Here is an 18,645-nt window from a genome sequence, read left to right as displayed (position 1 = left end):
TGACCTTGCTAAGCTCCCTTATTAATTCTAGCTGATCTTATAGATTATTTGGTATATTTTATGTAAATGATCTTGTAGCCTACAATAGAGACACTTTTATTTATTTATCTTGCCTTATTGCACCAGTTAGGACCTTAAGTACAATATTGAATAAAGATGATAAGAGCAGATATCCTTGCCTTTTTCCTGATCATGAGGAAAACATTTAGTTTTTCATCAGAAGCACTTTTTATTTCCCCATTTGTAATGTTTGTAATATTTGCTTGGTCTGTGTTTCCTGTTTCATAGAAGCAGATTCCTTGATTCTCCAAAACTGGTATCTATTAGAACCTAGTAAATATGTGTTGAATAAATAAATCTGTGGGAATAAACTTGAACCTAGGTTTTTAGGACATTGCCTTGAATGGCTGGTCAGCATGAACATCACCAATGAGGGTGAAGTCATACTGTGTACCTCCTTCCCTGAGAAGGAACATCATCACCTATGCAGTGTTCTAGCTGAAAATGTGTAACCCCAAGCTAATAACAAGGAGACAAAAGACAAATCTGAAATGAGATATCTTCTATTAAAATGTCAGTATCATAAAAAAAAACAAAGGCTGTGAAAATGTTCCAGATTAAAAGAGGCTAAAGAAGTTAAAATCTTAAACTCATAGAAGTGTAGGAGAAAATCTTTGTGACCTTGAATTATACAAAGATTTCCTAGAGGGAACACATAAAGTACAGTCTGTAAAGTTAAAAACTGGTAAATTGAATTTCATTAAAATAAAGAACTTTTGTATTTAATGCACTGTTAAAAATGAAAAAACAAGCCACACACTTAGCAAAAATATTTGCAAGACATATGTCTGACCAAGAACTAGTATCCAGTATATATTGAATCTTTTCCAACTCAATAATAAGAAAACCAATTTTTTTAAAAAATGAGATATAAAGAGATGTAAAATCATATATCAAAGAAGATACACAATTGACAAACACATCAAACATGGTTAGTCGTTTAGGAAATGCAAATTAAAACCACACTGAAGTACATACACCTAATAATTAGAATGGCTTAACAAATGACAGTATCAAGTGCTGACAGGGATGGACAACTGGATTCTCATACAGTGCTGGTAGGGAATGCAAAATGGTATAGCCACTTTGGAAAATAGTTTAGCAGTTTCCTATAAAGTTAAACATACACTTACCATAAGAGCCAGCAATCTCAATCCTAGGTATTTACCCAAGAGATGAAGGCTTATGTTTATACAGAAGCACTGGCTGGGGCCTTTCACTACAATATTCATTGTAGCTTTATTCAAATTGCTAAAAACAGGAAACAACTCAGTGTTCTTGGCTGGTGAAAAAAGTTAAAGAGGTTAAAGAGAAAAGTTTAATATAATTCTTAATTCTAGACTTGATCCTGTACTGGAAAAAGGGAAAATGCTATAAAGGACATTATTGGATCAAATGACAAAATTGGATTACGTGTGGTAGATTTGATAAAAGTATTGTATTGCTGTTAAATTTACTGAGATAACTATACTGTGACTGTGTAAGAGACTATTCTCTGTCTTAGGAAAAGCTAAAGTATTTGGGGTAACGGGCCATAATATGTATAATTTACCCTTAAGTAGCTCAGGAAAAATATGTACAGCCACACACACAGAGCACACAAATGATAAAACAAATGGGGTAAAAGGTGAACAACAGGTGAGCCTGGGTAAAGGGTATATGTTTTTTCATACTGTTTTTATTTCTGTAAGTTGTCTATTAGGTTGAAGTTTTTTCAAAAGTAAAAAAAGGTTATTAGCATTCACTAAGAATATCTCCCAGAAAAGTTTTTTTTTTTTTTTTTTTTTTTTTGGTTGAGCCACACAGCTTGTGTGATCTTAGTTCCCCAAAAAGAGGTGGGAACTGTGCCCCTTGAGGTGGAAGTGTGGAGTCCTAACCGCTGGACTGCCAGGGAATTGCCCTCTTAAAACTTCTGATTAAAAGAGGAATTCCTTCAAAAGACTACTTATTAACTGTTTGGATGTTTGTGACACTTTTCAATTGGAAGACCTTAATTTAGGAAGAAAATCATCTTACGCTGAATTGGATTATCATTTGGGATAAAAATTTCCTTTTCTTAACAGATTGGTTTTTTCCAACTTTCTACCACAAATGCTTTTACTTCTCATCCTTCAACTCTGCAACCATCTAAAGAAAGCTACAACTCAGCAGCCTTCCTACCTTTTCTGATTCAAGTTACAGTGGATTATACAGTGTTAGAAGCAAATAATGTAATCAGGAGATCACATAAAAAGAGTTTTATTAAGATATCTTGCTTTACTTCTTCATCTCAGATCTGGAAGCACAGATGGCATATTTGGACCAGTTAAAAACCCGTGGAGTTATTCAAAACAATATAGAGAAAAGAGGAAGCAAAACTCTCACAGTGAGAATGAGGATTCAAATTGGCTTATAACCGGAGGAAGCTCAGGAGGAAGTGCGGCGGCCGTGTCGGCGTTCACGTGCTTTGCGTAAGATATTTTTTTCTATCTGTACTTTAGAACCCAACCCAATACAGATAGTCATAAACCATACACAAAATCCAACAATTGACTCATTCATACCTTGGTGTTTTTATTTCTCCTTAGTGAGCTATTTGTGCTCACTAGTGCATCAAAATTGTATCTTAGAAATACCCTCAACTATACAGTACACATATGTATATTTTATACATTAACTTTAAGACATTTAAACCCTTCCTGTGTAGTATCTGGTCTCCTTTAAAACATGATTTTACAGATCTTCTAGAATAAGAATAAATCATTTAGCTTAACCAGACTTAATTGAATTTCATTTTAAAAATTATTTATTTGGGTATCTGCTCACTGATTATACATATATTTACAGATTAACATACCTTGGCTTTAGTTGAGTGCTACTGAGCTAAATTATTAGCTGTGATTTATCCTTCAGCTAAACCCAGCTTTGCCAAAAAATAAGGAAGGAAGGAAGGAAAGAAAAGGCTAATATTTATCTATAAAATAGAATATTTTAAGAAGTGTTTTTATAAATCTGCAACTAAAAATATATATCAGTAAGTAAAGTTTTTTCAAATTTGTAGGGAGATGATTTGTTCAGCTGTCATACTTTGTATTCTGAATTCATCAATCATGCTTTATGTCTTAAGTCTCATTTGTAATGCATTTCTTAACCATCTAAAAAAGAGTAAATAAATATTGCTGTTACTATATTTATTTTATTGGTTTCAGTTTAACCAAATAGAATGTTTTCTTTAGTAGTACTATATGTATTTTATCTCTCCTTAATTATCCACTGAAACTAAGCTGTTTCACAGGCATTGCAATCAATAAATTATTTATATATTTTTAGAGCTATGGAGATTTAGATTCTACATGTTTTTTGTTTTTTAGTTTCCCTGAAATCTTGTTAACAAGTAAAACCATTTCATTTTATCTCTGTGGAATTTTACAGCACCACATTAATATTAATGAGAGTTCTGACAAGGGAGGATTGCAAGATTAGGTGCTTTTTTTCTATCCTCATCACCCCACTTAGTGTTCATCTTACTGAATGTGCTTTGAGAAGGTGGCACTTTGACACATAATTCCTATGGAAATGTAAGTTTTACTTTTACACAGCTGTCAGGGAATCCTAATAAGAAAATGTGTCCTTTTAGAAACTGTGAAAGCAGCAATCTGATTCTGTGGCTCAAGAGGACTTGGTAAGAAAGGCAATTAATTTGCATTTTCTGTAGAGCACAAGGACCATGTGACAGTCCCTGAGCCTTGTTCAGCCCAAAGCTTCAGTCTGAGTGTACTCAGGGGGGCTCAGACCCAAAGTGACTGAGAGGGAATGGGCCCCGACTGTCAGCTGTTCTGATTTGTTTCTTTTATAATAGTTTTTAAAACAGGACTAGGAGTACTATGCAGCCACTAAAAAGAATGAGTTAGAGCACTATGTCATGACATGGGAAGAAATCCAAAATACACTGTGAAGTGGAAGACAAGTTGCAGAACAATGTGTATTGTATGACCTAATTTCTGTTAAACGTAACAATTACATATGTGAATATGTTAGTTGCATGGAAGTATCTGGATAAATATACATAAAAAATGGTAATTCTGGGGACTGATTATAAGAAATTTCACTTTATAGATCATATAGAGTATTTTAATTTTTATAGTGGACATTGCAGTTTTCCAATCAGAAAAACCTTTTTTCCTGATAGTTAAAAAATTTTAATTGTGGAAAATATACACAGTGGAAATATACATACAATTAAAATTTGCTATCTTAATCCTTTTAAAGTATATGATTCAGTTAAGTACATTCACATTATCACTCAGCCAGTCTCTAGAACTTGTTTCATTTGCAAAACTTAAACTGTGTACTCCTTAAAAACCTCCCGTTTGCCCTGCTCCCCGTGTCCCCAGCCCTTGGCAAGCACTCTTTTACTTTATGTCTCTGTGAATTTGACCACTCTAGGTACCTCATATAGGTAAAATTGTGCAGTATGTGTGCTTTCGTGACTCGTTTCACTTAGCATAATATCAAGTGTGTCTTTTTTTTTTAATAAGAAAAACACAGACTATATAGGTAACTGAGCAAAGAAATGAACAGACACTTCATAGTTGAATAATGCAAATACAAATAAGGGTGAAAAATTACTCAAAATGCACATTAACAAATCTTTTATCAAAATAATGAGATTTTAAGAACTGCTAGTATTCAGTGATAGTGAAAGTGAAGTTGCTCAGTCGTGTCCAGCTCTTTGTAACTCCATGGACTGTGGCCCACCAGGCTCCTCTGTCCATGGGATTTCCAGGCAAGAATACAGGAATGAGTTGCTGTTTCCTTCTTCAGGGGATCTTCCCGACCCAGGGATCAAACTGGGGTCTCCCACAGTGTGGTAGATGCTTTACTGTCTGTGCCACCAGGGAATGAAAGATAAAACAATGTGATTCACTGCAATTGGGAACATAAATTGGCATAACCTTTCTGACAAGTAATTTAACAAAATATATTTAGAACTTATAATGAGAGGTAGACCCTTTGACCCATAAACTGTTAGAAGCTAGAGATACATGAGCAAAGATTTATGTTTAAAGGTGTTTATTACAAAGTGCTTTATTTATTTATTTATTTTTGGCTGCACTGCACAGCTTGTGGGATCTTAATTCCCTGACCGGGGATTGAACTCAGACCTTCGCCAGTGAAAGCACAGAGTTCTAACTGCTGGACTGCCAGGGAACTCCCTACAAAGTACTCTACTATGCAGTTATTCTACTTCACAACAATATAACAGTTTAAATAAATCAGAATACATTTCTAGTCATGATTCTAAATGGGGTAGCAGAATGGCTGTATCTGAATTCCTGGGAGGGGTGTGTTTAGTTGGTATAAGCATACTATAAAATTGCTATTAAAAGAAGATATAAGATTTGTATGTATACCAGTGTTTTCTTAGGTGTTCTGAGGCAACAGAAACAAAAACAAAAATAAATGGAACCTAATCAAACTTAAAAGCTTTTGCACAGCAAAGGAAACCGTAAAACGAAAAGACAGCCTACAGAATGGAAGACAGTATTTGCAAACAATGTGACTGACAGGGGCTTAATCTCCAAATGTACAAACAACTTATAAAACTCAACAGCAAAAAACAACCCAATCACAAAGTGGACAGAAGACCTAAATGGATATTTCTCCAAAAAAAGACAGGACCAGTAGGCACATGAAAAGATACTCAACATCACTAATTACTGAGAAATGCAAATCAGAACTACAATGAGGTACCACACCACCTCACACTAGTCAAAATGGCCATCATTAAAAAGTCTACAGAAAACAAGTGCTGGAGAGGCTGTGGAGAATAGAGAACCCTCCTACACTGTTGATAGAAATGTAAGTTGGTGCAGCCACTGTGGAACATGATGGAGGTTCCTCAGAAATCTAAACACAGAATTACCGTATGACCCAGTGATCCCACCCTTAGGTATGCCTTAGTTGCTAAGTTGTGTCTGACTCTTAAAACCCCATGGACTGTAACCCGCCACACTCCTCCATCTATGGGATTTTCCAAGCAAGAATACTGGAGCGGGTTGCCATTTGCTGCTCCAGGGGATCTTCTCAATCTAGGGATTGAACCTGGGTCTCCTGCATTGCAGATGATTCTTTACCAACTGAGCCACCAGGGAAGCCCTACTCCTAGACATATATCCAAACAAAACTATAATTCACAACAATACATGCACCCCTGTGTTCATTCATAGCAGCACTATTCACAGTACCCAAGATATAGAAACAATCTAAATGTCCATCGACAGATTAATGGATAAAGAGGTGTGGTACGTATATACAATGGAATACTGCTTAGCTATAAAACGGAATGAAGTAATGCCATTTGCAGCAACATGGATGCAACTAGAGATGATCATACTAAGTGAAGTAAGTCAGAGAAAGACAAATACCATAATATTTATATGTGAAATCTAAAATGTGGCACAATTTGAATCTATCTATGAAACAGACTTATAGACAGAGAATAGACCTGGGAGTTTGGGATTAGTAGATGCATATAGAATAAACAAGAAGGTTTATCTATAGCACAAGGAACTATATCCTGTAACCTGGGATACACCATAATGGAAAAGGATATTTTAAAAATTGTATATATGTATATAACTAAATCACTTTGGTGTGTAGCAGAAATTAACACATCGTAAATCAACTATACTTCAATTAAAAAATAAAGAACTGAAAGATTTGTATAAGATTGTATAATTCCTGTGATAGGAATTGGGAATCAGTTAGGAATTGCCAATTGATAGAATATTGTACATATTTAAAAATTTCAGTAATCTTTATAACATAGTAAAAGTCTCATAAGCAAAAATGAGATGGAAACTTATGATTACAGAATGACCTGAACTGTGAAAGAAAAATTCATTTAAAAAAAGACTTAAAGTTCATATGCCAAAATGTTAGCAGTGTGTTTGCCTCAAAGTGGTAGAATACTTTGTTACATTTTTACACTTTTCTATATTTTAAGAATTCTCTGCTATGAGCATGTTTTATTTTTGTATAATCAGAAAACAACTTTAAAAGTATACATTTTAAAAAGATAGATTTCAGATATAATTAGAAAGATGTTATCCTGCTAAAGAGAATTCCATTTAAATTTCAGGGCTTTAGGATCAGATACGGGAGGATCAACCAGAAATCCAGCTGCCCACTGCGGGGTTGTTGGTTTAAAACCAAGCTATGGCCTAGTTTCTCGTCATGGTCTCATTCCCCTGGTGAATTCAATGGATGTGCCAGGAATCTTAACCAGATGTGTGGATGATGCAGCCACTGTGTTGGGTATTTATACGATTCCATATAGTTTCAAAGCATTATCAGTTCACTGAAAAACAATGTCTGTCACTCATAAATACTTTTACTTACAGGTGTACTAGCTGGGCATGATCCCAAAGATTCTACCACAATTCAAGATCCTGTTAAACCATTTACGCTTCCCAGTTTGACAGATGTGAGCAAACTATGTATAGGAATTCCAAAGGTAACGCTTTACAAAAGTTCTATCAAGTCCAATACAGACAACAGACTTGGGAAACAGACTGGTTGAGTTTGAATCGCTGCTCTGCCACTTTTATTAGCTATGTGACCTGAGCATGTGAAAGGAGATACGTAAAATCACTCACCTTTTAAATGTTTAATTTTGAGCTTAGCAATAAGTTTTTGTCCTGGGCGACTGTCCTTTACATTGTAAGATGTTTAGCAACATCATTGGTCTCTACCCCTAGAGGTAGCAGCCCCACCCCTACCCTACCCCCTCTACCCCACAAGTCAAACTATCTGCAGACATTACTACATGTTCCCTGGTTGAGAGGAAGAGGATAAAATTGCCCCCAGTTGAGAGCACTGCTGTAGAGAGATACTGTAAAATCTTTTAAATTTTCAATTAAGATAATAGACGTGCCTATATTTAAGGATTTAGAGCGAAACAGACCTAGTTGGGAATCCTGGATCCTCTGCTTGCCTACTGGGTAACATTAGGAAAGTTACTTAACTTCTTAGTCTCAATACTTTTCATTAATAACATGAAGGATGATAATACCTACATCATAGGACTGTTAAAAGTGTTCAGTGAGAGAACCTTTGGAAAGCATCTAGCAGAATGCCCGATACATAATGAACATTTAATAAATATAGATTCTCCAACCAGATCTCCAGTCTTTAATATTATTGTATCCAGTTCACAATATCTAGTATTGTGCTTGTCATGCCATAAATGCTCTTAAATTAGTTCAGTCTTTTTAGCTACCTACTAACAATTTAATCATTTTCTAATATATTGCCAGAAGTTCTGGGGTACACATTTTTTTAAAACCATCTATTTGGATGTTCTGATCTCTGTTTTGACTTTTTCCAATTAGGAGTATCTTACGCCAGAATTGTCAAGTGAAGTACAATCTCTTTGGTCCAAAGCTGCTAATCTCTTTGAGTCTGAGGGGGCCAAAGTAACTGAAGTCTCCCTGCCCCATACCAGCTACTCAATTGTGTGCTACCACGTATTGTGCACGTCGGAAGTGGCATCGAATATGGCCAGATTTGATGGGCTAGAATATGGTAAAGTGCCTGTGTTTTGGACTTTGAGGAAGTTTTCTCAAACATTTTCACTTGTTAGTGACAAAAAATATTATTGCCTGGGATAATGTTAATGATTTAGAGAAGTAAATTAGTGGATCCTTTTACTGTTGTCAATTTAGCATTATACTCACACTGTTCTTCATCGTAACTCATAGTGAGTGAATGAATGGATGAGGGAGTGAACAAATGAAATTTCCCTCTTCATAATTTTCTTTCTTGATTCCTGACGGGTCAGTTAGTCCCAAGGCATGTAAAGAAGAGAATCCATTAAGATCTATCTCCTGAAATTTTAGTATTGGCCACAAATGTGACTCTAGACCTGCTTTTCAGCCAAAACTTTACTTCCTTTTCAAGTAATGTTCATCTCTTTTGTTTTCAGGTCACAGATGTGATAGTGATGTGTCTACTGAAGCCATGTATGCTGCAACCAGGCGAGAAGGGTTCAATGATGTGGTGAGAGGGAGAATCCTCTCAGGAAACTTTTTCCTATTAAAAGAGTAAGATAATCGGTTTAGGAATTTCCCCCATTCTTGAAAACTCCGGAGAGAAGTAGTAGCATGTCTGTCAGGTCTTATAAATTTTGCTAAGGAAGCAAAATCCTTATGATTTGAATTAGAAATCATAAGTAAAGGCCTGTTTTTGGTACTTTTGGCTCCTGGTTATTCAAAAAAAAAAAAAATCACTGATGCTGTAGCAAGCTAATTAGGAAGCCTGAAGGGTTTTAGCCTCATTAAATGTCCCCTGTTATTGCTACATTGTCCTCCTGCTGTGAGAGCCTTAAGCAGGAAATTACATTGGTTTCCCTTTAAAAGGTCAGTGAAATCAACCTAACTTTCCCTTGCATCGTGTATCTGTTTGCTCCAAGAAAGAATTCTAAATTACTATGACTTTGGTATAAGTTTTTCATCATCTTGTGAATAGGATTCATCTTCCATACCACCAAGTCTGTCTAAGAGGACATGGTAAGTGTGACAGAGCAAGAATGTACTGAACAGCTTCGTGGAGTTTTGCATATATATAATGGGCATATATGGGTATATATCTATATGGATAGAAAGTATTTTATTCATCTGTGCATCTCCTTAGGGCCAGTAGTTAGCATTCCTTTTTCCAAAAATACTATGAACAGCTACTCTGAAAAACAGTATGGAGATTCCTCGAAAAATTAAAAATAGAACTACCATATGAACCAGAAATCCCACTTCTGGGTATATATCTGAAGGAAAGAAATCACTACCTCACAGCATTATTCGCAATAGCCAAGACATGGAAACAAACTAGTGTCCACTGGCAGACAAATGGAAAAAGAAAATGTGCTGTGTGTATACCCACCCACACACACAATGGAACATTCATTATTATTCAAGAGTATTAATTATTATTCAAAAGAAAATCCTTCATTTGTGACAGCATGCATGGACCTTGAGGGCATTATCTTAAGCGAAATAAGTCAGAGAAAGACAAATACTGTATGATCTCACTTATATGTGGAATCTAGGGGGAAAAAACCCACCAAAGCCACAGACCCAGTGGAATGGTAGTTGCTGGGGAAAGAGAGGAGATGTCGGTCAAAGGGTACAGACTCCCGCGGATAAGGTGAGTTCTGGGGGTGTGATGTACAACCTAATTACTATAAGTAACAACACTGTACTACATACTTGAAAGCTGCTGAGAGTAGATCTTAAACGTTCTTACCACATACACAAAAAACTCGTACGTGAGGTGATGAATGTGTTGACTAATCTTACTGTGGTAATCATTTTGCAATAAAAATAAATTATGTTGCAAACCTTAAAACTACAGAATTTTATACTCAATTATATCTCAAAGCTGGAAAACAAGAACTATTATTTGATTAATGGGGAAATCACAGGGCTTTGCTGTTTGCTTTCCTTCTCTTCTGAATACCCACTGTCTCATGTCTGAAAATGATGGTTCCATTTTGTCTAGTTTTCTGATTGTTTAAAGTTGTGCTTTTGAAGCATATTAAAAGTAGGAAGAAATTTAATATAAGTATTTGTTCTTTTATAAAATTCAGTATGGGGAATGCTGTTAATATGTTATTTAAGCCGTCAGCTGCTGGGTAAATTATACGTGATGCCTGCATTCATCACCCTATAGACCCTGTGGTCAAATGATAATAAAGACATCTGGTATTTCTATAGCATTCTTTCAAGATAAAAAAGATCTCTCATTTTTATCTCATTGTATTTGGTCCATGCAAGGTTGGAACTGTTATATCCATTTTTACATGTGAGGAAACTGAAGTTATCAATAAAATAGTTAATCCTTTTGCCAGTCTTCATTAACAGCTTCAGGAGGATCTAAAGAGTATTTTTTCCCCCTTTCTTTCCATCAATGACTTATAGTCACTCCTGTGTCTGGCTAATTCCTTAATCTTTTCAGTAAAGTAAATGTCTTTTGGGGAGGAAGAGTGTGGGGAGTAACCATATCCTTTATTACTTGTTATTACCTAAATAAGTTTAGGGAACATCCATCATCTCATATAGATACAACATTAAAGCAATAAGAAGAAAACATTTTCTTACAATGAGAACTCTTAGGATTTACTCTTGACAGCATTCATGTATAACATATGGCAGTGCTAATTATATTTATCATGTTCTACATTACATCCCTGGTACTTACTCATAACCAGAAGTTTGTGCCTTTAGACCATCTTCATCCTATTCCCCCTTCCCCTACCTCCTACTTCTGATCAAACTACAAATCTGATCACCCTTATGTATGAATTTGTTTTTGAAGTATAATTGACCTACAACACTAGGTCAGTTCCTGGTGCACACCATCGTGATTTGACATTTCTGTGCATTTCAAAATGATCAGCATGATAAGTCTAGATGTCATCTGTCACCATATAAAGAAATTACATAATTACTGACTATATTCCCCACACTGTATCTTTCATACCTGAAAGTTTGTAACTCAGCCTCCTTTACCTATTTCTCTCCTTCCCTCTCACTACCCTCCCCCTCTGGCAACCACCTGTTTATCTATGACTTGGTTTCTGTTTAGTTATGTTTGTTCATTTGTTTTGTTTTTGGATTCCATAGATAAGTGAAATCATACAGTATTTTCTCTCACTTAACTTCACTTGGCATAATAGCCTCTAGATCTATCCATGTTGTCCCACAGAACAAAATCTCATTCTTCTTTATGGCAAATATTCTATTGTGTATATATACTCCATCTTTATCCATTCATCTGTCAGTGGACATTTAAGTGCTTTCCATATCTGGACTATTGTAAACAATGCTGCAGTGAACATCAGATCAGATCAGTCGCTCAGTCGCGTCCGACTCTTTGCGACCCCATGAATCGCAGCACGCCAGGCCTCCCTGTCCATCACCAACTCTCGGAGTTCACTGAGATGTCCATCGAGTCAGTGATGCCATCCAGCCATCTCATCCTCTGGCGTCCCCTTCTCTTGCCCCCAATCCCTCCCAGCATCAGAGTCTTTTCCAATGAGTCAACTCTTCTCATGAGATGGCCAAAGTACTGGAGTTTCAGCTTTAGCATCATTCCTTCCAAAGAACACCCAGGGCTGATCTTCAGAATGGACTGGTTGGATCTCCTTGCAGTCCAAGGGACTCTCAAGAGTCTTCTCCAACACCACAGTTCAAAAGCATCAACTCTTCGGCGCTCAGCCTTCTTCACAGTCCAGCTCTCACATCCATACATGACCACAGGAAAAACCATAGCCTTGACTAGACGAACCTTTGTTGTCAAAGTAATGTCTCTGCTTTTGAATATGCTATCTAGGTTGGTCATAACTTTCCTTCCAAGGCGTAAGTGTCTTTTAATTTCATGGCTGCAATCACCATCCTCAGTGATTTTGGAGCCCAGAAAAATAAAGTCAGACACTGTTTCCACTGTTTCCCATGAAGTGATGGGACCGGATGCCATGATCTTCGTTTTCTGAATGTTGAGCTTTAAGCCAACTTTTTCACTCTCCACTTTCACTTTCATCAAGAGGCTTTTTAGTTCCTCTTCACTTTCTGCCATAAGGGTGGTGTCATCTGCATATCTGAGGTTATTGATATTTCTCCCAGCAATCTTGATTCCAGCTTGTGTTTCTTCCAGTCCAGTGTTTCTCATGATGTACTCTGCAGTGAACATAGGGGTGCGTATATCTTTTCAAATGTGTTTGTTTTTTTTGAATAAATACCCAGGAGTGGAACTGCTGCATTGTGTGGTCGTTCTGTTTTTAATTCTTTGAAGAATCTCCATACTGTTTTCTATAGAGGCTGCACCACTTTATATTCCCACCAGCCGTGCATGAAGGTTCCCCTTTCTCTACATCCTTGACAATACTTGTTATTTGTCTTTGATAATAGCCATTCTGAAATGTGTGAGGTGATATTTCATGGTGGTTTTGAATTGCATTTCTCTGCTGATTAGTGATAGTGAGCATCTTTTCATGTGCTTGCTGGCCATCCATATATCTTCTTTGGAAAAATGTCTGTTCTGGTCTTCTGCCTGTTTTTTGATTGGTTGTTTGTTTTTCTGATGTTGAGTTGTGTGAGTTCTTTGTATATTTTTGTATATTAACACCTTATCAGGTATATCATTTGCAAATGTCTTCTCCTATTCAATAGGCAGCCTAAAGCATCTTTCCAGGAGTTTCACATTTCCATTCCTGGCCTGCTTCTGTCTGTAAAATACAAAATTGCAAACACTGCATTCTTTCCTCAGTTACTGTTTCCAGAGCCTGTTTTCTAGTGTTAGAATTCTCCAAAACTTCAGAACTCTTATAATAATTATAACTATAGATGAAATAGGACATTATGATAGAAAGGGGATTGGAATGCACCTCCAGAGATCTAAGTTCTGGTCCTTCCTCTGCCACCGCTAATCTCTGCAGCCTTTGGAAAGTCATTTAGTTGCTATGCCCTTGATTTTCCTCACCTGAAAATGAATGTTCTGGTTTAATAATGTCCCTGGAAATGTTAATAATTTGTGATTATATGTGCAGAATTGTATCTACTTTTAGAATAACAGCATGGCTGAACAAAATTGATTTTTATGTGTTGGGAATCTTAGTGGTACCCGCTCCTACAGGCCAAGAGTCCAGTGATTCTTTAACAAGTCTTATGCATGAGAATTCATTGAAAGAAATAATAAAAAGCCCTTAAAATGTCAACTTTTTTTTTTTCCACAGAAATTATGAGAATTATTTTGTCAAAGCACAGAAAGTGAGACGGCTCATTGCTAATGATTTTGTTAATGTTTTTAACTCTGGAGTGGACGTGCTGCTAACTCCCACGACCTTGAGTGAGGCAGTGCCGTACACAGAGTTCATCAAGGAAGACAACAGGACGCGCAGCGCCCAAGACGACATCTTTACACAGGCCGTGAATATGGCAGGTGAGGGTCCCTTAAGAACAGTCTGGTTTTCTCCAGATTTTCAGGTAGACAATCCTGGTCCTCAACTTAGGTTCTAGCTAGATTATTCCCTAAATACAATAGCTGTCCTTCTGGGATACTTAGGAGTGTGTGGGTGTGTTCATGTGGGTGTGTGTGCATGTGTGCATTTATAGGCATACACATGCTTGCATTCACCACACACACACAGTAATTTTCAGACCTACAGAAAGACTTTAAAAAGTCATAAAATGAATACCCTTTATGTCCTTTGCCTGGGTTCATCCTTGTTCACATTTTGCCTCATTTGCTTTTTCCTTCCTCTCTCCCTTTACCCCCAGACAGACACACATACAAAGCTTTTACTTAATTAATTTGAAAGTGTAAACATCATTTTACTTTACCCCTAAATACTTTTAGCATGAATCATCTGGAATAAAGACATCCATCATCATACCTAAGAAGGCTAACACAAATACAATAATATTCCAAATACAGTTCATATTTAAGTTTTCTCAATTGTACCAAAAATGCCTTTTATAGGGTGTTTTTCCTGCATAAATTTGTTTATGATATCTCTTACTAAAGTCTAGAACAATCGCCCAGGTCTCTATGTTCTTTTATTAAGAACCACATCAGATTGTTATGATTTTTGTTTCAATCATCAAACATAATGTAGAAAACTCAAGAGCAGAGGGAAAAGTCCGTTGTATTTATCTATATACTTTTGTTTACTGTGTTCATTTCTCCCTGATCGATCAAGATTCTTTGTTTTATCATATCCTTTCTGTTTGGAGAAGAGTTTGCCATTCTTTTAGGGTACATCTGCTAGCAACCAATTCTCTTAGCTTTCTTCTGAGAATGTCTCGATTTTCCTCTCATTTTTATAGTTTATTTTTCCTGGATATATGATTTTGGTTTAACAGTTCTTTTCTTTAGCATTTACAAAATGTTCTGCTGATTTCTTCTAGCCTTCATAGTTACTGATAAGAAATCTTCTACCTTTAAAATTTTTTAAGTGACATTGTCTTTTTTGAAGAATCCTGTCCACTTGACCTGTAGGATATCCTGTCCATAATCTGAATTTGTCAGATTGCTTCCTTATGATTGGGTTGACTTAAACATTTTTGGCATAAATACTGTATGCACTTCATGTCAAGAAACAGTTGATATCAGTTCGTACCACTGTGGAAACTAAGGAAGTAACTAGCAGATGTTTTCCTTGTGAAGGCACATCTTCCTTTTGTCAGTTGTAAGCAATTGGTGATATGATATGTTGGGACTGTGTTTCCCAATAAACTTGAACCCACTTTTAGCATCTATTGATGACCCTTGCCTGAATTAAGTATTACTTAGAGAATTACAGAGTGCTGACTTTTCTATCATTCCTTCTCCGTGTCTTAGCTAGCAGTCTTCTCTATAGAACAGCTTTCCTTTTTTAAAAAAATTCAATGTATTATAAGTAATTCTCATTATTTTTGATGCTCAAATTTAACTAACAGGAACCTCTCCAAGTTGTATGTAACCCTTGTAACCCTTAAACTAGCCCCCATTAATTTTTAAAAACTTTCTTGTTTTATGGCATAATACCCCAAAACTGAAATTAAAACTACCCTGAGCTACTATTTCTCACCTAATAAATTGACAAAAAAGTAAGCAACTCAGCAACACATTGTATAGGTGAGGCTGTAGGAAAACTCTCATTTTGCTGATAGAAGTTCAAAAGGTACAACTTTTTTGGATGGGAATTTGGCAATTTCTAATTAATATATACATTTATCTTTTGATGAAGCAATTCCTCTTCATCTGAGAAACATTCAAGAATACTGAAAAAATACACAAGGTAATTCACTGGGACATGGTGTGAAATTGCTAAATACTAAAAACAATCAAAACCCCCCCAACCATAGAATGGTTGAATAAATTATGGTAAAACCACACGGTGGAATACTATACAACTATAAAAAAGGAATGAACCTCGTCTCTGAACAGATACGCAGTGATTTCCTAGATATATTAAATGAACAAAGGAAGATACAAAAATATACATGTCATAATTTTTGTGATTTTTTTTTTTTTAACTCTTATCCTGTCTTGTACCTATTAGCACTGGAAAGTGGAAGAGGTCTCTGTGTCTTAGGGTGGAGAATTGGTCAACATTTAATGGGTCTCTTTCCTTTCCTCAGGACTGCCAGCAGTGAGTGTCCCTGTGGCCCTCTCAAGCCAAGGGTTGCCAATAGGACTGCAGTTTATTGGACGTGCATTTTGTGACCAGCAGCTTCTTATAGTTGCCAAATGGTTTGAAAAACAAGTCCAGTTTCCTGTTATTCAACTTCAAGAACTAATGGATGATTGTTCATCAGTCTTTGAAAATGAAAAGTTGGCTTCTGTTTCTCTAAAATAGTGATAACTATATTGTGCACATTATAATGACTTTTAAAGGTTTGTATATTTTAGAGAAGTCAGGTGTTCTTGAAATTTGGTTCATTGTCAACATTGTCATTCCTTGGAGTCATTTTTTTAAATTCTTGTGATGTAGTTAATTATAAATAATCTGTCAGCATTTATTCAGCATCCACTCAGTATAAACCAAAGTACAAGAGACCTGGGTTCAATCCCTAGGTCGAAAAGATCCCCTGGAGGAGGCCATGGCCACCCACTCCAGTATTCTTGCCTGGAGAACTCCATGGACAGAGGAGCCTGCGGGCTACAGCCCACAGGGTTGCAAAGAGGCAGACACACTCACTCAAGTAGAAACCAAGTACGGGATTTCTGTTATAATACGAGATACATGTTGCTAAAAAATGGTGCCTTCTAAATGTTCATTAAAAAGAGCATCACTTACAGTGCAAGTAAGCTTAAGGGTAAACCTGTCAAGACGTGTATGTCTTTGCAACCAAAGCACGAACATGAACAGTAAGTCGTACTTCCAGAGAGAGCCTAGACAGCCCAGCTGACAGGCATTTCAACACGTGGTAGAGGCCGCTGCAAAAGAGATTAAAAATGCACAAAAACAATAAAATGGGAACATCCACCTCTAGGTCTGAGCAGAGCAGGTGGAAGAGAAGCTCTAACACAGGAGGAAGTGCAGCTTGCTGGCCCAGACAGGGGTGTGCCTCTCCCTGGGGAGAGCCCAGGTGGGCACACTCCTCTAAGAGTAGACCTGCAATGAGAACTTTTCTTCTTTCCTGGTGAAAGTTAAAATGTTACTTCTACTATTCCAGAGCCCCATGCCAAGGAGCTCAGAATAACTCCTAGTTACACTGAGTTCATTCTCCTAGTTACCAGTCACAAACTAGCTCAGTGGTGTCAGACGTTTGCTGTGACCTAACAGACTGAACTGAACTCGGAAATTGGTAGCTACTGGAGCATGGCTTTAGTGAGAAAGTTTGAATACACAAGTAAGATCCAGTATGAAAAACTTGTAGATAACTTGGTGGGGCTGCATGGGCCCATGCAGAGAAGAGGCCCATGGGCCTCCTTCCTTACCCCAGATTCTCTACTCATGGTTTTCTTACCCACCCTTCTGACTTTCCTTACAAGTGCTCTCCCTTTAGGCACCTTTAGCGCAAAGAAATAAGAATGGGAATATGTATTCAGAATTTGGAGGGAAAAAAAAAAAGATCTAATGAAAAGCATTCCTTTACCCACTATAACGGGCTTCCTTGGTAGCTCAGATGGTAAAGAATCTGCCTGCAATGCAGGAGACCTAGGTTTGATCCCCTATAAGGTTTCATCGTTGGATTTGTCTCTGCCAGAACACAATTGTCATCTCATGTTTATCATGAGTTCTAATTTGACATTTATTGTTGATAAGTTTAAGTAGGGAGCTGAGTGATTATTTAATAGATTCACTTTGGTAAGGAAAAAATCTTTCCTAAATATAAAAGACATGAAGTAAAAACATAAGAGGCACAACCTTCTCAGAACTACTGGAAAACAGTGTGATGGGAGTTTAAACTGCCTGGTACTTTTCATTAATAGTTTTCTCTCTCCCTGGGATCCTTCCACTCACAAATGCTCAATCTGATAAACTACTTAAAAGTTTTCTGTGCCAAGTGCACTAGTATTCTGAAAGATTTTGACTGAATCCCTGAAAGGAAGAAATTCAAGACAAGAATTGCTTTATTTTATAACAAGAGAAAACCCTTAGTTGGGGGAGAGAGTATGATGCAAATGGCAAGCAAATAAATCTTTACCCCCAGTCTTTTTATGTGTGTATAATTTGGAATAAAAGATTTTCAAAGAATATGTAGTTTCTCTTATTCCTATGTCTCTACTTGAGTTGCACTAATGACTTGAAATAAGGAAGTAAAACATTTACATCGTTTTCACATAATAACACCCAACTAGCGTGAAATGATACCTAATCTGTTCTTTCTTTTCCATCTTTACCCTAAATCTGGTAGATCTCATTTTGCCAAATCACTGTCTGAGAATTTAAAATGGAAATGGTTTCTGTGTCTCAGCTAATTAAACCCTGAAACTATGAGCAACAGGGCTGTCAGAGCAGAGCACGTCAGAAAGGGGAAGATGACTTCAAGTGTGAGATGAGTGCCTTGATAAGACAGAGCAAAAGACAGACTCAACAGCAGAAGAGTTGCTAGAGTG

At 36.7% G+C, this 18,645-nt stretch overlaps 1 protein-coding gene across 4 annotated transcripts in view; it reads left to right on the top strand.

Moving 5' to 3' along the window:
• The window catches only part of QRSL1 (glutaminyl-tRNA amidotransferase subunit QRSL1), a 32,922-nt gene extending 14,639 nt beyond the window's left edge, over positions 1-18,283 (top strand). For 3 of the 4 annotated variants that reach the window (XM_070795539.1, XM_070795540.1, XM_070795541.1), the window contains 8 exons: positions 2,334-2,510; positions 3,677-3,721; positions 7,184-7,359; positions 7,446-7,558; positions 8,436-8,628; positions 9,029-9,146; positions 13,832-14,037; positions 16,221-18,283. In XM_070795539.1, the coding sequence (XP_070651640.1) occupies positions 2,334-2,510; positions 3,677-3,721; positions 7,184-7,359; positions 7,446-7,558; positions 8,436-8,628; positions 9,029-9,146; positions 13,832-14,037; positions 16,221-16,438 (1,246 nt within the window). In that variant the 3' untranslated portion in view covers positions 16,439-18,283. The remainder of the gene's footprint in view (positions 1-2,333; positions 2,511-3,676; positions 3,722-7,183; positions 7,360-7,445; positions 7,559-8,435; positions 8,629-9,028; positions 9,147-13,831; positions 14,038-16,220) is intronic. The other variant, XM_019966907.2, reaches the window with a different exon arrangement.
• Positions 18,284-18,645: the final 362 nt, after the last annotated feature.

This window comes from Bos indicus, chromosome 9, assembly GCF_029378745.1.
Source record: "Bos indicus isolate NIAB-ARS_2022 breed Sahiwal x Tharparkar chromosome 9, NIAB-ARS_B.indTharparkar_mat_pri_1.0, whole genome shotgun sequence".
In the NCBI taxonomy this organism is placed as follows: Eukaryota; Metazoa; Chordata; class Mammalia; order Artiodactyla; family Bovidae; genus Bos; species Bos indicus.
This window is presented reverse-complemented; position numbering and strand designations above follow the sequence as displayed.